General features: G+C 58.0%; 1 protein-coding gene across 1 annotated transcript; it reads left to right on the forward strand.

Moving 5' to 3' along the window:
• The first annotated feature begins 6,760 nt into the window (after positions 1-6,760).
• On the forward strand, positions 6,761-17,130 carry ERFE (erythroferrone). The gene is made up of 8 exons (XM_025404641.1): positions 6,761-6,962; positions 9,452-9,574; positions 10,591-10,693; positions 11,610-11,872; positions 11,952-12,060; positions 12,139-12,229; positions 13,885-13,963; positions 15,224-17,130. The coding sequence occupies exons 1-8, from the start codon at positions 6,768-6,770 to the stop codon at positions 15,320-15,322; spliced, it is 1,062 nt and encodes a 353-aa protein (XP_025260426.1). The 5' UTR covers positions 6,761-6,767; the 3' UTR covers positions 15,323-17,130.
• The last annotated feature ends 1,259 nt before the right edge of the window (positions 17,131-18,389 follow it).

Consider the following 18,389-nt stretch of genomic DNA (forward strand, 5'->3'; position numbering starts at 1 on the left):
GCAATCTCACTGCCACCTCCACCTCCCGGGTTCAAGCGATTCTCCTGCCTCAACCTCTCTAGTAGCTGGGATTACAGGCACCCATCACCACGCCTGGCTAATTTTTGTATTTTTAGTAGAAACAGCGTTTCACCATGTTGACTGGGCTGGTCTTGAACTCCTGACCTCAGGTGATTCGCCTGCCTCAGCCTCCAAAAGTGCTGGGATTACAAGGTGTGGGAGAAGTGAGCTGACCCTGGAGGGCCAGAGAGAGTGGGGCCACTGGGTGCTTCCAAAGGAACAAGAGCCCAGAGCTGAGGAGACCTTTGGTGGCAGGTGGATTGGATGAAGCACGGGTGAGGGTTTCTGGGGCCCTGGGCTCTGTTTCCACATGGAAATCTGAAATGTTTTCTAGACAGTGATGGAAGGAGGTCAGCCAAAGGGCTGTTTAAAAACAAAGCCTCCACGTAAACCATTTCTGCAGGAATATTTTAAAATAAATAAAAATACAACTGAAGACATGAAATGTCAACATAGGCTAACTTTGATCACAAAGTAGCCACAAGGGCGGCATGCCAGAGCAAGACCTGCTCTCCACCCCTGCACACCCTGCAGGAATATGGGCGCTCCACGGGTGGAGGGCGTGGGCCTCTCCAGGTCCTGGCTCCCAGCTTTGAGGTGCCAAAGTGCACCTCGCCCGATCAGCTGGGCTCCTGATTCAGGGGGCCATCGCACCCTTCATGGCACCAGGAGGAAAGGGGTGCCTGCTGGGTATTGAGGTGAGAGGCTAAGGAGAGTTTCACGACGGCCTCTCCCCATGCTGTGGGGAGAGTGAAGGGAGCCCAGAGGCTGGAGAGGTGTCCCAGGACAGCAGCAGCGGGGAGCGCAACCCCCTCTGTCTTGGGGGAAGGGAAAGGGCAGACACAGACTCCAGGGAGCTGCTGAGAGAGGGCCTTGGCGGGGGAATGCAGCCAGCACCCCTGTTGCCCGGCTGGGAGGAGGTGGCAGAGTCCGTCTGCCCTCTCTGTCCAGCCTGCCCCGTGTCTCCCACTAGTGCCTCCTACAGGTCAAACCCAACCAGAACCCAGAAGGAAGAGAGGCCATTGACAGGCTGTAGTGGCCAACTGGGGACAGAGAACAGGTGGAGAAGGTGGCCAGGACACCAGGATGGCGGCCAGAATGTCTGGCACACGTCACCCACTTGAGAGCTTTGCAGGAAGGGACATTAATGCACTCACTCACCAAGCAACAGTCATAGGGCAGCCAAGGCACCCCCTTCCACCATCAAAATCCCAGGACAGCAAGGACTCATTAGAAGGCTTGAGGCTAATAGGGGCTTCTAGAAAGGGGAGCGCGTAGCCTTGGAACATGTGCAAAAGCCCACAGGGGTGTGTGAGTGAAACCCACCTCCCCAGCCCCGTGTGCTCATGTCCTCCAGGTAGCTGTGTGTTGTCTTGGCCACAGAAGATGCTGGGTAAACTAAGGCCCCTCAGCCTTCAGTGGGCACACAGGGCCCTCAGCCAGGCCCAGCACCGCCAACTCTATCTCAGCTCCCTCAGGTCCCCAGGTAAGCCAGGGCCTAGGCATGCTTCCAGCCACTTCCATTGGACTTGAGTTACCCAACACCTGCCAGACAGGCCCCTTTAATTATCCAGCATCTTCTCTATTCAGGCAGGGACAGTGGTTCCTGGAATCAGGCCATTGACACCCTCATGTGACTGTAATTAAATGGACTGGTCACCTGACAGTTTTCCATAGTCGGGTAGACCATGACATAGCTTGGAGATCTGTCCCCTCCAAATCTCATGTAGAGTCTGATCGCTGGCGTTGGAGCTGGGCCTGGTGGGAGGACCCCTCAGGCGTGGCGTGGTGCAGTAATGGTGGTGTGCTCACGCAGAGCTGATCGTTAAAGAGCCTGACACCTCCCCTGCTCTCCCTTGCTCCCTCTCTGTGTGACACACCTGCTCCCCTTCCCCTGCCATCATGAGGGGACGCTTCCTGAGGCCTCGCCAGAAGCAGATGCTGACGTCATGCTTCCTGTACAGCCTGTGGAACTGTGAGCCAAATAAACCTCTTTTCTTTATAAATTACCCAGCCTCAAGTTTTCCTTTATAGAAAGAAAACAGACAGATACAGGCCACTACTCCAGTTGGTTGGGCCATCAGTTGATCCAGTTGAAAGCACGTGTATGGCTGGAGAATGTGCCAATGGCTTAAGGAGAGAGGGCACAGCCACATACACAGAAAAGATGTCTGTACTGTCCATCCCCAGTGCCCGGTGTGGTGCCAGCTGCTTGGTCTGAAGTGTGGCTGCTTCTCCCAGGCTCTGCAGCACCAGGTACGTGGCAGGGCAGCCAGGTGTGTGGCTGTCACTGAGAGTGAGGAATCTCCATGGGGGAAGTGTCCTGTTTGGAACAGACCCCAGGAGCCATCACGACTCTGTCAGATGCCAAGGTGATTTTGATCACAGTCACATTTAAGAATGTGATTCTTTCCAAAATGGCATTGCATTCAACGGAGAGGTGAGCTAAAGATGATTATTTTAATTAATCTATTAAAACCATGTAGACAATTAGCAGAAAACTCAAGAGACCTTCTGGGCAGAAGTGAGAAAGAACTGTCCCCCGTGAGACCCGAGACTGCCCACACATCCATGCAGCAGGCCACAGAGTATTCTGAGGGCTCGGCCTGGTGCCGGCACGTTGCGGGAACTGCACAAATGCTCACTGAATTGAACTAAATCTGTGGGTTCTCCAGAGCAACGGACCTCAAGTTGTAGGGGCCAGACCTGGATGTGGTTTCATTTGATGGTTCCATGATCTTGGGCCAGTCCCAAGATCTGAGCCTCAGTTTCCTCATCTGTGCAATGGGGATAATCACATGATTTGCAAATTAGATGATGTCGTGGACTTGCAAGGCCCAGTAAACAGCCACGGCTGCCCACCTGGGCCTCGGGAGGCCACACAACAAGCTGACTTCACAGTCCCACTGTTTTCGGAGCAGAGGGAGCTTTTATTCCCATGACTTCATCGGCAAAGGTCCTTCCTCTGGAGGAAGAGAGAAGAGTGGGAACAGCTTGACTGCATCAGGCTGCTGGGAAGGCAGGCCTGGGCCGTGACATGAGGGCCCAAGAATGAGGATTAGATTTCAGCCAGGCACGAAGGCGCGTGGGGGAGGCCACCTCCTGCTCCAGTGATCCCTGTCCTGTGGCCACTCATTTAGTCCTTCCACCCTGGGACGCACTGGCTTGCCCCGATGCCAGCCCTACTTCTGAGCCATGGGCTGCTGCTGCAGGGGGAAGCCCCCATTTCTGCTGCTCCTTGATCTGCACAATTCTTTGCTAAGCTCCACCTTCCTCTGAGTGAAAAGCACTTTGAAATGTGAACACAGATACATGCAGGGGCCGCACCTGAAGACCCCCGGCCTCTCCGCTGTCTGCCCCCAACCCAGGAAGAGTCATCCCCTCAGGATAGTGTTACAGGAGGCTGCCCCAGCACCAGAACCGATTTGATTTGGGCCCTCTGGCAGGGCCTATGACATCACTAGGATTGTTCATTGTTTGGGAAAATAACTTTTTCACATGGCAACGGCACTTGTCCTTAATGCTGGCCTGAAAGCTGGGGCCCCCCACTGTGAAGTGGAATGACATCACACCAGTTTCTTAAGGGTAATGTTCCCCAAATCGGGGCACCTCATCCCTGTGTGTCCTCAGTGTTGCTGACAGTGGCAGCGCCTCCTCTTCCCAGGGCTTGGGTGCAACCAATCGGCGCCCACCTTGAACCACAGCTGCAGCCAGGACCCCAGAGGGAATTCAGACCTGTGGGATGCCCATTCCTCACAGGGAAAAGATGGGGCTATGTTTTCTGCAGTAATGCTCCAACTCATCACGGAGCTCTTATTTCACACCAACTAGAGGAGGAGGAACCCTAACGAGCAAAACATAAGGCCGTGAAGATGTAACCTGCCCAGTGGGCAGGAGGGTCTCTCCAGTCCCACTCCGGTTCTGCCCATGGGCTGCGTCCTGGGCAAGCCGCCCACCTCTCTGGGCTAATTGGTGGGGAATCGAATGAGGTGCTGGTGTGGATGAGCTTCTCCAGAAGCAAGAAGGTACCATTCACACAGCTGCAACTCCTGGGGACAGGAGCCCGTCTCTCTTTTTATTATTATTATTATTATTTTTTGAGATGGAGTCTCGCTCTGTTGCCCAGGCTGGAGTGCAGTGGCGCCATCTCGGCTCACTGCAAGCTCCGCCTCCCGGGTTCACACCATTCTCCTGCCTCAGCCTCCCAAGTAGCTGGGACTAAAGGCACCTGCCACCACGCCTGGCTAATTTTTTGTATTTTTAGTAGAGACGGGGTTTCACCATGTTAGCCAGGATGGTCTCGATCTCCTGACCTCGTGATCTGCCCACCTCGGCCTCCCAAAGTGCTGGAATTACAGGCATGAGCCACCGCGCCCGGCCGACAGGAACCCCTCTCTACCAGCAGAATACAGGAGAATACGGCACGCAGGGGTCCTGTGGTTCACAGATACAGTCCCTCTGAATAAGAGAAACCGAATGAAATGTTAACACATTATACTGAATGTGCATGTCACATTCAGACATGTCATGACAAAGTTCCACACATCAGGCTTCTTAATAGACACTCCAATAGAACCAGACATGAAAACCCACCAGAGAAAACCTTCATTCTTTAAGGGCTTTAAGACATCCCCCTCATATGTGTGAATTTAGGAGCAAATGTCTCTAATTGTGACAAACCTGTGGAATGTTTGCAGGTGAAATAAGTTCACATATCTTGCTGGGCACATATGACCTAAGCCAGTGTTTCTCATATTTCTCAAATGTGTCTTAAAGACTTGCATGTTTTATAGGAATTCAAATGTTTTCGTTGTATTGGTTTTAAAAAAAAAAATCATCTGTGGCTTTTTGTTGAGATGGAGTCTGGCTCTGTTATCCAGGCTGGAGTGCAGTGGCTTGATCTTGGCTCACTGCAACCTCTACCTCCCAGGTTCAAGCAATACTCCTGCCCCAGCCTCCTGAGTAGCTGGGATTACAGGCACTCGCCACCACGCCCAGCTAATTTTGTAGTTTTAGTAGAGACGGGGTTTCACCAGGTTTGGTCAGGCTGGTCTCGATCTCCTGATCTCAGGTGATCCACCCGCCTCGGCCTCCTAAAGTGCCGGGATTACAGGTGTGGCCACTGTGCTGGGCCCATTTGTGGCTTTTAAAGGCAGGACTTCTCTCTTGTGTCCTCACCTGCCATTGAAAGACATCTTCATAGAGTAAGTCCGTGGGACTTACTCACTCACCCCTGCTGGACAGATTCTCATGCTGGGCAGGGCATGTTTATCTTTAAACGCCCTCCCCACCCAACTCTACATCATTCCCATATCCTATGGGGAAAGGGGTGGAATCACTGGGAATAATTACCTTCTGATCCCATGCTTTTCCTAGAGTATTAAGTATTTCCTGGTTTCCCCACCTGCCAGGCATGAGGCCAGCCAGATGAGTGGCCAGAAAAGTCAGGCGGCAAAGGCCCGCTTGCATCTGAGGACTGACTTTGGCCCATCCCCAAGCCTGGGCGGGGACCACCTGTGGCTGCTGGTGCCCCTTTCAGTCCCTGCTGCCACATCCTGTGAACCAGGACAGGGTGAGGCCTCCTTTCTCCAGCGGGCTCTTCTCAAAAGAGGGGAACAGCAGCCCTCCGTGTGAGTGGGAGGTGCTTCTCCAGCGGAGCCTTCTCCCGGTCTTTAACAAAACGCACTGTGTACCCACCGGGGCAGGTGCCTCCGGGGTGGGGCAGGAGAGCCAAGCCTGTGACCCTCCTCGGCGTAGCGTCTTAGTGGCGGGGCAGATAACCAAAAGGGTATGCCATATAACAAAGCCAGGGGTGGGGTGGGGCTGGGGGCTGCCTCTTTCCTGGTAGGGGTGCCCAGAGGCCTGCCACCTTCTCTGAGGCCTGCAGGGTCTGGTCCACCTCTGGGGGCACCGACTCTGGTAGGCGGTGGGCAGCTTCGCTGCTGGTCTGGTCTGTCCCCACACCCCCACTAGGGCACGATAGGGGTCAGTTCTCCCAGCCCAGGCCCCACCAGGGCAGGCGGTTGTCCTGAGTTGTTTCTTGGCTCCCCGCGTCCCCTCCGTCCCTGCAGGTGAGCCGGGTGGGGAAGAACAGTGAGTCTCTGCGCTCGGAGCACGCCAGCCATGAAGGGAGGGCGGCCTGGAAGGGGGAGTTCCCCCCTGGGAAAGGGGAGCTGAGAAGGGGCCCCGAGGGTCTCCCGGCTCCGATTTGCTCCACCTGTGTCGTAGAGGCCTGGCCCTGGCGGGGCGCGTCCAGGAGAATGGGGAGGGGATACCTCGGGGGTCCCTGCAGAGGACGTGGGGGATAGAGAGAGGAGAAAGAATCCTCGGGCCGGCTGGGAGGAGGCAGCGCCTGGCTCTCCGTAAAGAAAATGGGGTCGTGAGGGCAGAGGGTCTAGGGCCAGGAGAAGAGGCGCCTCGCTCCCCAGGAAGCGGAAGCGCTGGCAGCGCGAAGGAGGGGCCCCAGAACAGGGAGTTGCAGGGGGGACGCGCACAGCAGGGGAACACCCCTCCCTCTCCCTGCCCTGCCCCGCTCCCCACGCCCCCTCCCCCAGCCCGGACACTCCCCGCATCCCCCTGCAGCGCGCGCGGGAGCCGGGAGGGGGCGCGGGCGGGCGCGCGGTCTCGGGCGAGGCGGGGGATTCAAGCGCGTTATAAGGCGAGGAGCCCGGGACGCCCGAGACGCCGCACTCGGAGCCGCCGCCCGCATGGCCCCGGCCCGCCGCCCCGCCGGAGCCCGCCTGCTGCTTGTCTACGCGGGCCTGCTGGCCGCCGCCGCGGGCCTGGGGTCCCCGGAGCCTGGGGCGCCCTCGAGGAGCCGCGCCCGCGAGGAGCCGTCACCCGGGAACGAGCTGCCCTGGGGCCCCGGGGAGAGCCGCGCGGGGCCGGCCGCCCGTCTGCCGGTAAGACGCCCGGGTCCGCTCCGGACCCAGCCCGCGCCCACAAGCTCCGGCCCGGGAGGAGGACGGAGAGGCCGAGCCCGCCCTCATCCCCGAGAGCTGCTGCAATGCCCGGCTCCGGGGCTCCGCCGAGACTCAGGGCCGTGTAGACGCTGCGCTCAGCCCGGCGGGGAGCCTTGACTTTGGCTTTGGGGTAGTTTGACTTAAAGCAAGGTTCTGCTAGGTCGGCGAAAACCCCCTTTTCTTTTGGGACAGAAGGAAGTTGGGAAATAAAGTGTAAATAACTTGAGTTGAGGAAATTGGGAAGAACGCATTTGTAAAAAGTATAAGCAAGTAACTACCACCGCCCCCAATCTATTTGGTGCAGTTCTCTGAAAACAAAGTGTTTCCCTGCGGGTCTGGGGTCAGGGGGCTGTTCAGGGTGGGGAATGACATGGGGCTTTGAGTCAGGTAGCTTCTGGCCGTGAAGGGGTGAGCTTGAGCTCTGCCCTGCCCCCTCCTCTCCAGGGTTTTGGAGCCTGGACTGCTGAGCAGAGGGTGGTCCGGTTGGGGAGGTGTGGCCCAGGCCTGAGGAGACGAGAACTTCAGAGGGGCCTCAGTGTGGCCAGGCCTTGGGTCAGGGGGGCAGGGCCGCTCCAGGGAAGCCGGGGTGGGCGGCGGGTGCTCTTTACTCTGAAGATGCTCAGGGACAGTAGAGGGGAGAGTCAGGAGGGCATCTACTAGAGGGGACAGGGGTGCAGCTAGGCCTGGGGTCCCCCAGCGTTCTCTATCCCAGCCCCACCACCCCTAGCTGCTTTCCAGGGACTGAGGGCACCCCCTCCCCCTGCAGTTGGCCAGACCACCCAGGTGGGCACAGCAGCCAAATGTCAGGGCACGGTCAGCAGGAGGCAGATGGGGCTCAGGTGCTTCCAGGTGGAGTTTTGGTTGGACCCTGTTTGTAGGGGACACGGTGACACCAGAGGTCCTCCAAGGCTCCAAGGCTTGTTTCTGAGAGACCCCTTGTGGTTGGAACCAGGGCAGCTGCCCAATACCCACCCTCACGGCTGGGGCCATCTCCTGGTATGCCAACTGACATGGTTCTGCCTGTTAACAGCTCTACCCCCAAACCAAACTGGGGTCAGAGTCCATCCACAGGCTACAGGTGCAGCTGGGAAGGTCAGCTGGGCACACCCCTCCTGACAGGTGTGCGGCATCCTCACTGCATATTTCCGCAGAGGGCACACGCGAAGTGGAAGAGGGTCCTGGGAGGGGGTAGAGTGGAGAGCAGCCAGCAGGTGGTACAGTTGACCCTCCAAGGCACAAGGAAGCGCTGAGCGCGCTGAGGGCCCTGGGCACCCTGAACCCTTTCTCCGTCCAACCACAGGCTCCTCTGGCACCGCAGCCCCATCTTCCCACCACAGCACCCTAGCCTGTGCATTGGTCAGCCAGCTCCCAAAAGAAGGCCCTGCGTCCCCCTAGAGCAGCCAGGAACCAAAGGCAGTGACTTGGCAGCCGGCTTTGTCTCTGATAAAAGGGCCTGGTCAGCTATAAAACCCCAGGGTCCTTCTGTCAGCCCCCAGCGCCAGCACCCATGACCGCATCTAAGCCCTCTTGGACTGGTTTGCTTCCCAGCTGGCAGCCTTGCCTGGAGCCCAGAGAGCCCAGTGGGCCCAAGTCCTCTCCCAGAAAGCTCCCTCCCAAAACTGTGCTCAATGTCAGCATCAGTCAGGATGCAGCAAGGACAGGAATGGGAACTTCTGGAAGCTTCACTGTCCGTGCTTGAGTCAGTGTCTCAGAAGTGCTGAGGAAATGAACGTCCCGTGCAGAGGCCTCATGTCATGACAGCTCACCTGGTCCTATCCCCCACTGAACTGTAACCCGAGGCAGCTGTGAGGGCTGAATTGCCTCCTTAGAACTTCTGACAGTGGGGGATGGACAGAGGAGAAGCTCACCTGGTCCTCTCCCCTACTGAACTGTAACCCGAGGCAGCTGTGAGGGCTGAATTTGCCTCCTTAGAACTTCTGACAGTGGGGGATACACAGAGGAGGGCTGGCTAGTAGTTGGGCTCCCTGATAATCACAGTTGCTTCTTCCTGAGCACCTATGGGTGCTCTCGTGGTTGGATCTTCCTGGTGGCTGGAGGGTGGTGTGATCACTGCAGCTCCTCTGGAGGAAGGAGGCCCAGCAGTGCAGGGATTCACGCCTATACCTGAGCCCTGCACCCCATCTTCCTTCCAGGCATCTTGGGTCTGCCTCTCCCATGAGTGCCAAGTCCAGGCCGAGGTGTGGCCTGTTCCCTAGGAGTCGTCCTCCACGGGCCAAGGGGAGAAGGTGCGAGGGGTGGGGGCCCCTTTGGGAGCTGCCTTTGAGGCACTGCCTTTGAGGGCACCACAGGTGACAAGGACCAGGGTCCCAGAGTACAGAAGGCCACACAGTCACCTCCTGCAAAGTGTCCCACCTGCTTGGTGGGAGCCCAGTAAGGCCAACCGCCCTGCTGGGCTGGCTGTGTTCCAGGAGCCCACTGCTGAGCGTGCACACAGCGTCGACCCCCGGGACACCTGGATGCTTTTCGTCAGGCAGAGTGACAAGGGTGTCAACGGCAAGAAGAGGTCCAAGGGCAAGGCCAAGAAGCTGAAGGTGAGGCCGGCATCCCGTCAGCACCAGGCCGTCGGGGGGCTCCACCTCCTCGCTCCTCATCCACTCCCACTCCTACATCCTGAACATTTCTAATAGCACACCCCTCACGCCTCGGCCTGGGGACAGAGAACACAGAGAAAGAACCCAGGCAGCCCCAGGGGGAGCCCTGAGTTAGGGGCCTGGTCCCAACCATTTCCCCATACCCCTAAAATGCCAAGCACTCCCTCTTTTCTCCTCCCTCTGCATCCAGGCCAGGGAGGCTGGGCTAGCGCAGGCTGTGGTGAGAACCTTGTCCACGCTGGGGGGGCCTGCAGGAGTACCTGGTTCCCGGGGACTAGGGGCACAGGGTCCTGGCGACTGCTGCGCTCTCACCCTCACTCAGCCTTGGGTCTTGGCCTGAGTGGAGGTGCTTGGTCCTTGGTGCTTGGTCCTGGTGCTGCCTCCTACTTGGAGCCCCCAAAATGGCACATACGGGGTGTGGGCTTCTCTGTCCCCTGGGGACCAGTCTCACCTGCCTGGGATCTGACCACACGATGGAAGGCCAGCTCAGAGCACATGAGGCAGGTGCACAGGCCAGGCTGTCCCCGTGGCCTGGCCTTCCACCTCTGCCCCAGCCTCCTGGCCCTGCCCTAAGCTGCTCCCGACAGGGGCTCACTGGCTCCTATTTCGGGTCCCAACCCAGCCTAGTGGGGACTTGCTGATGGTGGACTCCGGCCCAGTGCAGACCCTGAGATGCAAGTCCCCAAAAGCAGCCTAGAGTCATCTTCCCTCCAGGAGGCCTGGCTGCAGGAGTGGGCTTCAGCCCTCTGCCTCCCCACTGAGGGCAGAGCCCTTCCCTGCCAAAGCCCCGCCCGAGGGCCCCCACCTTCAACACAGTCCTTGTGCTCCAGGAGAAGCTTTCAGTTGGAGGTAGACCCTCGGCTGGAGGTTGGAGCCCACTGGGGAGCTCTCTTGCCTGCCTCTTAGTGGCAAGAGCCTGCTCCTCATATGTCCTCACTGGCAAGGTTCCCTTTCAGTTCGGCTTGCCAGGGCCCCCTGGGCCTCCCGGTCCCCAGGGCCCCCCAGGCCCCATCATCCCACCCGAGGCGCTGCTGAAGGAGTTCCAGCTGCTGCTGAAAGGTACGGGTGTGCACCAGCTGGCACACACACCCCCCCCCCACTGAGCTGGGCCTGGGAGGGTGTCCCGAGGAGCCGACAGGGCCAACCTCAGCACTTCTGCAGGCACCCAAGGAGGCACCTGCTCTGGGCTGGACTCAAGGACAGTGGAGCTGGCCCAGGTCCAGTCCCTGCCCTGTCTTGGCCCACGTCTGCCAAGGGTCAGGGCTGGGGGTGGCTGGGAGTGGGGGACCATGGCCAGGAGAAGGCTTCACAGAGGAAGGTGGACCTGGCCACTCAGCATGGCAGGTGCTCAGGGACCAGCGCCCATGCCCTGCCTGGAAGTCAGGAGAGCCCAGTGAAAGGCAGAGGCTAGTGTATGGGGCAGCACCAGGTGGAGCTCGGCCTGGCACCCACAGTCACCACTGGCCCAGGCTGGGGCAACCTGCGCTGGAGGAGGCAGAGCTGAGTCGAGCTGCGGAGTCCACACTTTGAGGCCAGCTCCCGATCAGCGGCTCACGTTAGTCATTAGAATTGAGCCTTTTTTCCCTTTTAGTTCAATGTCCTGTTCGTTTAAATATAGCACCTTCTGCGCTGAAGAACCTCCTTTGTACTTCCAGTAAAGTCGCAATCCCTTATTTTACCCCCAGCTTCTTTGGAAAATGTGGGTGGGGTGGAGGTGAGGCTGGAGACCAGGGGCGCTGGGGCACTTCTGCCCGAGCTTCCCAAATGGTGAGGGAAACGGAAGCCGCTGCAGGGTCAGGAAGCAAAGCCTCCAAGGCCCTTCAGGCTGAGGGGGCGTCGCCTTCGCCCCACCCTTGCGCCGGGCAGGCCCCTCGTCCCGCTTGCACCTGTCCCGCTTGTACCTGTCCCGCTTGCACCCACGCGGCGGGCGGGTGAGGGGGTCCCCGGCGCGCGGCCACCGCTCGCTCTGTGCCAGGCGCTGTGCGGCAGCGGGAGCGCGTGGAGCACGAACCCTGCACGTGCGGCCCCGCCGGGTCCGTCGCTGCGAGCCTAGCCCCGGTCTCAGCCACCGCCAGGGAGGAGGACGACGACGCGGCGGAGGACGTGCTGGCACTGCTGGCCGCGCCCCTGGCCCCGGGGCCGCGGGCGCCGCGCGTGGAGGCCGCTTTCCTCTGCCGCCTGCGCCGGGACGCGTTGGTGGAGCGGCGCGCGCTGCATGAGCTGGGCGTCTACTACCTGGTGAGTGCGGGCGCGCGGGAGGGCGGGTGGCACCATGCGGCCAGGCGGGAGCCGGGATGACCATCCGTGCCCCTCGCAGCCCGACGCGGAGGGTGCCTTCCGCCGCGGCTCAGGCCTGAACTTGACCAGCGGCCAGTACAGGGCGCCCGTGGCTGGCTTCTACGCGCTCGCCGCCACGCTGCACGTGGGTGAGGCCCGGGGCGTGGGGGGACCGCCCACCCCGCCGCCTGCCTGCCTGCGTGACCACGTCCCGCCCTCCCCCGCAGCGCTCGGGGAGCCGCCGAGGAGGGGGCCGCCGCGCCCCCGAGACCACCTGCGCCTGCTCATCTGCATCCAGTCCCGGTGCCAGCGCAACACGTGAGTGCATCCCGGCCCGGACCCCACACCCGCATTCGCTTGGCCCCCACAAGCTGTGGGTGGTTAAACAAGGCACTGGACGGGGCTTCCACCCGTTCCCACCCCGCCGTGGCCTGGGTGACCCCACACCTCCTTCCAGGTCTCCTGGTCTACTCCTGCCCCGATCAGGCCTTCCCTTCACAGCAACCAGGGGCTGTTAAAAATGACCTTTTTTTTTTTTCTTTTTTTTCTTTTTTCCATTCTCCTTTATTCCATAAACACCTAGTTACAAGTTGCACAAATCAAAAAATAAAGGCAGAGAAGGGTTTAGGGAAGATTCTCCTGATGTGTGTGGGCAGGAGTAGGGAGAAAGAGTTGGGAACCAGTCTGTTCCTTCCACAGCCCTAGACAGGGCTACGGCCCCTCAGTGGGGGCTCTGAGGAAGAGGTGGGCAAAGATCCAGGGTAGCTGAGGGATGGAGGAGGCCCCTAAACCCAGAGCTCACCCCAAAAGACCCTTCAATGCATGGCAGGAGTAGAATGGGAAAGGTGAAGGGGTTTGAAGATGGAGCAGCAGAATGAAAAATCAAGTTAGTAGATGGAGAGGCGAAGTCATCATGGTAAGGGGATTAAAGAAGGAAAAAGTAGGAAAGGGTGCCGTGAAAGGTTCTCCCTGAGACCCCCAGGGAGAGGTGGGGGCCGGCTTGCCTGTTAATTTAATATTAAATTGGGGATGGGAATCAGAGAGGAAAAAGTTATTCGGGGGATGATTTCTCAGCCTCTCAGCCTGTACAAGAGAGGCTGAGGGCCCGGGGCCCTCACCAGTCATAGCGGCGGGACTGTCTGGAAGGGGAGTCCTCAGGTCCCTGGATGGCCAAGCGGGGAGGCCCCTCCGCTCTTTGTCCCCCCGCCCCTGAGGACTCAAGCCGCCGAAACTCCAGGGGGCGCTGCTGCCGGAATCTAGGCCACTCCCTGCCCAGACCTTCACCTCCTCCCCAGGTCCTAGGAGGCCCGCCTCCTCCCAGCTTCCCGCCTCCTTCCCACCTCGGGGACTTTCATCTTGGGGACTGAAGCACCAGTGTTACTCCAAGAGGCCTCTCCAGACAGCTTTCTGGAGGGCCCCTCCTCAGTCGCCCTCCCACCCCTCACCCGGGAACTTTCTTCCCCATCATCGCATCCCTTGCTCCTGCACCATCTGGCTCCTGAGTACCGTGACGGAGCTCCCTGTCTCCCCACACCCAGAAGGCAGCCCAGGTACAGCGGAGATGCCCTGCCGATACCTGGAGCAGACCTGAATGAATGGATCAAGTCCAGAACTTCTTAGTCTGCCTTTGAACCCCCAGAGTGTGTTGGCCTGAACCAACTTTTAGCATCACCTTCCACCACACCCCCACTTCCGGCTGTATCAGCCAGTGTCCTGTTTCCCATCGGAGCCAGGGCTTTGCTGCCCCTTGCTGGTCCCTGGCCTTGCCTTTCCCAATACAGCAAGCATGTGCTTCTGGCCCTGTATCGTGCCTCCTTTTGGGGATTCGGTTCAGACACCACCTCCACTGGAAGACCTGGCCAGGGCCAGGCACTTTGCTGGGCATGTGTTTGCTGCTGGCAGGATTGTGTGTTGTGGGTGAAGTTGGTGGGGTCTCATGGGGAAGGCTGACCCTCCTTCTGTTTTGGCTACAGCTCCCTGGAGGCCATCATGGGCCTGGAGAACAGCAGTGAGCTCTTCACCATCTCCGTGAATGGCATCCTGTACCTGCAGGTGAGTGGGGCAGGCTTGGGCATGGAGGGGCACCGCCTGGGCATGGCCACGGGTGGCTGGGTGCAGAAGGGTGCTGTTAGATGTTCAGGATCACCGGGTGTAGCACCCTCAGACTCCAGGCCTGGGAGAGGGTCCAGGACATGCCAAGTGCTCACCGTGGTCTGGACACAGCCAGGCTTCAAGTTCTGATCTCCTTCCTCCAAACAGCCTTTCCCCCAGGGCGCCTGCCCACTTGAGCAGCTGCTCTGCTCTGCAGTCCCAACATTCAGACTTCCTGAGCACCTCATTCTGAGGCCGGGTACTCCCGGCCGCCACAGGTCCGCTGAAGGGACCGGTGGAGGGAGGGAATGGAGGCCAGGCTGACTGCCCACGCTGACGCCCTGAGTCTCCTGTGACTGTGAGAAGCCAGAGATGTTATTTTCCTACCTAAAACCCTAAGTGACCATCTCTTTCTGGCACTGGGAATTTTGGCAAGTGGTAGAGAAATGGACAGAAAGGTGGAATTTACTAACAAAAAACAATTGAGTGCAGGTGTGTGGAGTAACAGCTGCTATTGAATTCTCCCAGAGCTTTGGAGAAGGGAGTGCTACTCCCCAAGTTAGCCCGAGTTCACACAGCAGAGCCAGAAATGGAGGCCAGGCCATCTGGCTCCAGAGTCTGTGCTTGCTGAGGGGCATTTAGAGTTCCTGTCTGGGTGCCGCACAGCGTGCTTGGTGAACTCAGTCTCTGCCGCACCTGGATCTTAAGATGCAGATCCTGAGGCAGCTCTGGGTGGATCCCGGATTATGCATTTCTGGGAGTTCCCAGAGAATGTGATGCTGCTGGTACATGACCACGTTTGGAGCAGCCAGGCTAGAGTGCTGGTTTCATGGAAGGCCCTGCCAAATGATTGCAGGGCGAGGCCTGTGGGGAAGGGCCACCCTCCCACCTGACTTGGAGCCCTTACAGGCTCTGAGAAGCCCTGCAGCTGAGAAACCTGTTGGACTCTTGAATCCCACTCTGGCCCTGAGCAGGGGCTTGCTCCCACACGCGCGAACCATAGGGCACTGCGGGGAAAGCAGGAGAGGTGCTGGGTGGGGCACAGGGCCCAACCCGAGCAGGCCCTTGCTCTGTGACCTTGGCAGCCACGTTACTCTCTGGGCCTGAGCCCTTCCCATGTGCGGGGCTGAGTGGGCAGGAGGGAGTGTGGCTGGCTGGCCTCTGGGTCGCCTCTGCAGGCTGTTGGGGTGGCCCAGTGCCTCAAAGGCACCCTCCTTGCAGATGGGGCAGTGGGCCTCCGTGTTCTTGGACAACGCCAGCGGCTCCTCCCTCACAGTGCGCAGTGGCTCCCACTTCAGCGCTGTCCTCCTGGGCGTGTGAGCAGCCACCACAGTCCCTTCCTCTCGGGGGCAAATGGAGCACAGGTCTAGACAATGTGTGGACAGTGTCGGAGTAGCAGTGGCCACATGCAGGAAGAGGCCCACCCGGAACTCTGCCCACACTGGCCACTGCAGTTCAGCCCACAGAGCCACGGCAGGCAGGCCTACGGACGTGACGTGCACACTGGTGGTCCCGGAGCCAGGGGTGATTCAGGACACCATCTTGAGCCATTATCCCGGAAACAGTCGGCAGGCCTGGGGACACCTGCTAGTCCCCAGCTGCAGGCCGACTCTTTCCTGGCCTGCTCAGCACCTGCCCAGATGGCCTCTTCGTCTTTCCTGCGCCCAGCCCCACCTTTTTCACCTCTTCATGTTCTCATGGAGTGCAGAGCGCACCAGCCAGGGCCCCTACCTGGAAGAGGGTCAGCTGATGCAGGGCTGAGGGGGCTGCCACAGGGAAGTACGCCGTGTGTTCTTACTGCTCAGAAGGGACAGGGTCTCCCACCAATCCCCTGGTCTCCATCGGCTCCTTGGTCTTCCCTGCCCCTCCCCTAACTGTGTTCCACCTGCCAGTGGAGCTGAGCACTGCTTAGCCTGGGCCAGAGGGACACTGGACAAGGGCCTTTGGGGGACAATGAGTCTGGGCCGCCCAGCTTCCAGTTCTAATGTATGCAAGATTAACTCACAAATTCACCTCAGAAGGCCTTTCCAAATGAGAGCTCTACTCTTCCCCTCCTCTGCCAATCTTTTCACAGCCAAGGCCCCTTCCACCCTCTCCAGAGGAGGATGAGATCCCTTTTCCCCTCCCCTCTGAGGTGCTGACCTACTGCTAGGATCCACCCACCAGAGGAAAGATCTAGAACATCTTGACAGATTGGAGACAGCCAGGCCTGCTGACCCATCCGAACAGCTGAAGCAAGAGACTTCCACCAGGGATGCCAGGGCCTGGGTTGGTCCAGCGGCTCTGGGAGGAGCCTCCCAAGCATCTTTCCCACTTGGGTGGCGATGCGGCTGAGATTGGACAGGTGGTGGATGAGAGACGGTCCCAAGAAAGGGTGGTCTCGGGAGGGCTGGTCTCAAGCCTGCTGTGCTCCTGTGGCAGTGATGGGGTGTGGGGATGGGGATGGCAGCTCTCATGAGGAGACCTAGGCTGTGAGCCCACAGCCTCCCACATTTTCCCTAAAGTGCAGGACTGTCTGAGAGTAGGTAGTGAAGAGGACAAGGCCCTCAGCGGTGACCTCCACGGCCTTCTACCTGCTGAGGAAGAGTTAACCCACTGCCTCCCCAACACAACAGGCTATGAAGAACCTGGTGCCTCAGGACCTCCTGGGAGCCAAGCTGGTCTGGCAAGGGCGCTCGGGCCTGGGAAAGAAGGGAGCAATGGCCAGTCACCTTCACCTTCTAACTGGCCTTCGGATGAGGTGACCACCACCAGGCCTGAATGATCCCCAGGAGCCCAGCTTCCAAACCCCAACTCCGAATCAAACATCTCCATCCCCGAGTGCAGTAATACACAAAAACCAACCACTCTGCCCTGGGGCAGGCCCGGCGCGATTCTCAGTAGGACTCATACCCACCCTACCTAGAAGTACTGGGCTGGCCTGGGTATTGCATCCCGTGCGTTTTGATAAGGGGGTGATGTGGCCACACCCTTATCTAGATTTCACTTTGTATCCACTGGGCACAGATATTTTAGAGAACTTCATCTTTTACTCTTGAAAAAGCCACATATCCACATCTCTTTCATTTTCTCAGTGTGTTATGCAGCAATTTATTAAAGTATTTATTGTCTAATACTGCCAGGTGGAATATATATAACTGATTTCATGGGGGTGGTTCAACTACTTAAGAACTGTGTGACACAACAGTTACAAAACAAAAGGGAGACCTTAAGATCCAGAATCAATCCTTTAGCCCAGGTTCACTAAGCACAGTAAGGAGAAACCTGCAAGGTGAAGTGGAGATGGCCTCCAGCCTCTACGTGGGAGGGGCTCCCTTGAAGGCTGGGAGTGAACCTTTCTGGGAAACTAGGGTCAAGCCTCTGGGGGATGGTGGGACATAGGGATGTATGAGGCACAGACATCAGTGTGCAAACACCTGGTTTGCTATAGGAAGTTATTTACCAAATAAATGGTTCTATTTCCTGATTCTGGGGTACCAGGGCTCTTTTCTTCAATGATGCCACACTGGACAATGTCCCAGTCCTCAAACTAAAATGGGTACTTGGCTCTTAAAACTCCCTGGGGAAGGGACAGCACCAACACTTCAGTTTTTATTTGCGGCTTTTACACAACAGACCCACAGGAGTCATCTAAGGTTTACATGAAGCATTTACCACTGAGATCCTTGTAGCATGGATACCAGTTCCACTCACTGAATCAACTGGGTGATAAAACCATGTGTGAGAGTTGGGTGGGGGCCAGGGAACATTACAAAACAGATTCTGAAAAACGCAAATTTTTAGAATCTTACATCATCCTCAGCCAAACATTTACACAAAAGGATCCAAGAGCTGCTTTACTAAAAACTACTTAGTCATAATGATGACATGTTTTCTATATAAACAAGTGCTTGAAAAGTATTTTAAAGCTTATTCTTCTGAGATTATTCATGTACTCTCATGCTTTTAACATCTTTCACAGACGGGTTGAGGTGTTACTGCAAAGATTAACCTCATTCCAGCACAGGGCCAACTCTCCACACCTACCTCATGTGGGAAGCAGAATTTCCGGGCCATGCTCAGCAGCAGGCTGCCTGCTCCAACAGGAAGGTGCACACCTACACCCAGGGGGTCCAGATGGAAGCCACTGAACCTAGTCCTCCACAGACTCCTTCCGCCAGACTGCAGCTCTCACCAATGGAATCAGAATCGCTAATTCTGTACTGTTTCTGGAGGATCTGATGCACAAGTAACCTTGTATATCAGTCTATTTCCTGGCTGAGCCTGAGCTTATGCTATGCAACATTTTCCAACACTATTTCCATAGGGAAAACTGAAAAGAGCTAGAGGGTTCCAAAAGCCCCGGTCTGGTCCTAGCCTTGTCTCTAACCAGTCATTTCCTCGGTCT

Source organism: Theropithecus gelada, chromosome 12 (assembly GCF_003255815.1).
Source record: "Theropithecus gelada isolate Dixy chromosome 12, Tgel_1.0, whole genome shotgun sequence".
Taxonomy (NCBI): Eukaryota; Metazoa; Chordata; class Mammalia; order Primates; family Cercopithecidae; genus Theropithecus; species Theropithecus gelada.

Coding starts and splice junctions, on each gene's coding strand:
- ERFE (XM_025404641.1), top strand. CDS start 6,768: ATGGCCCCGGCCCGCCGCCCCGCCGGAGCCCGCCTGCTGCTTGTCTAC. Junction 10,694..11,609: donor GTTCCAGCTGCTGCTGAAAG/GTACGGGTGTGC, acceptor GCTCTGTGCCAG/GCGCTGTGCGGCAGCGGGAG. Junction 12,061..12,138: donor CGCCGCCACGCTGCACGTGG/GTGAGGCCCGGG, acceptor CCTCCCCCGCAG/CGCTCGGGGAGCCGCCGAGG.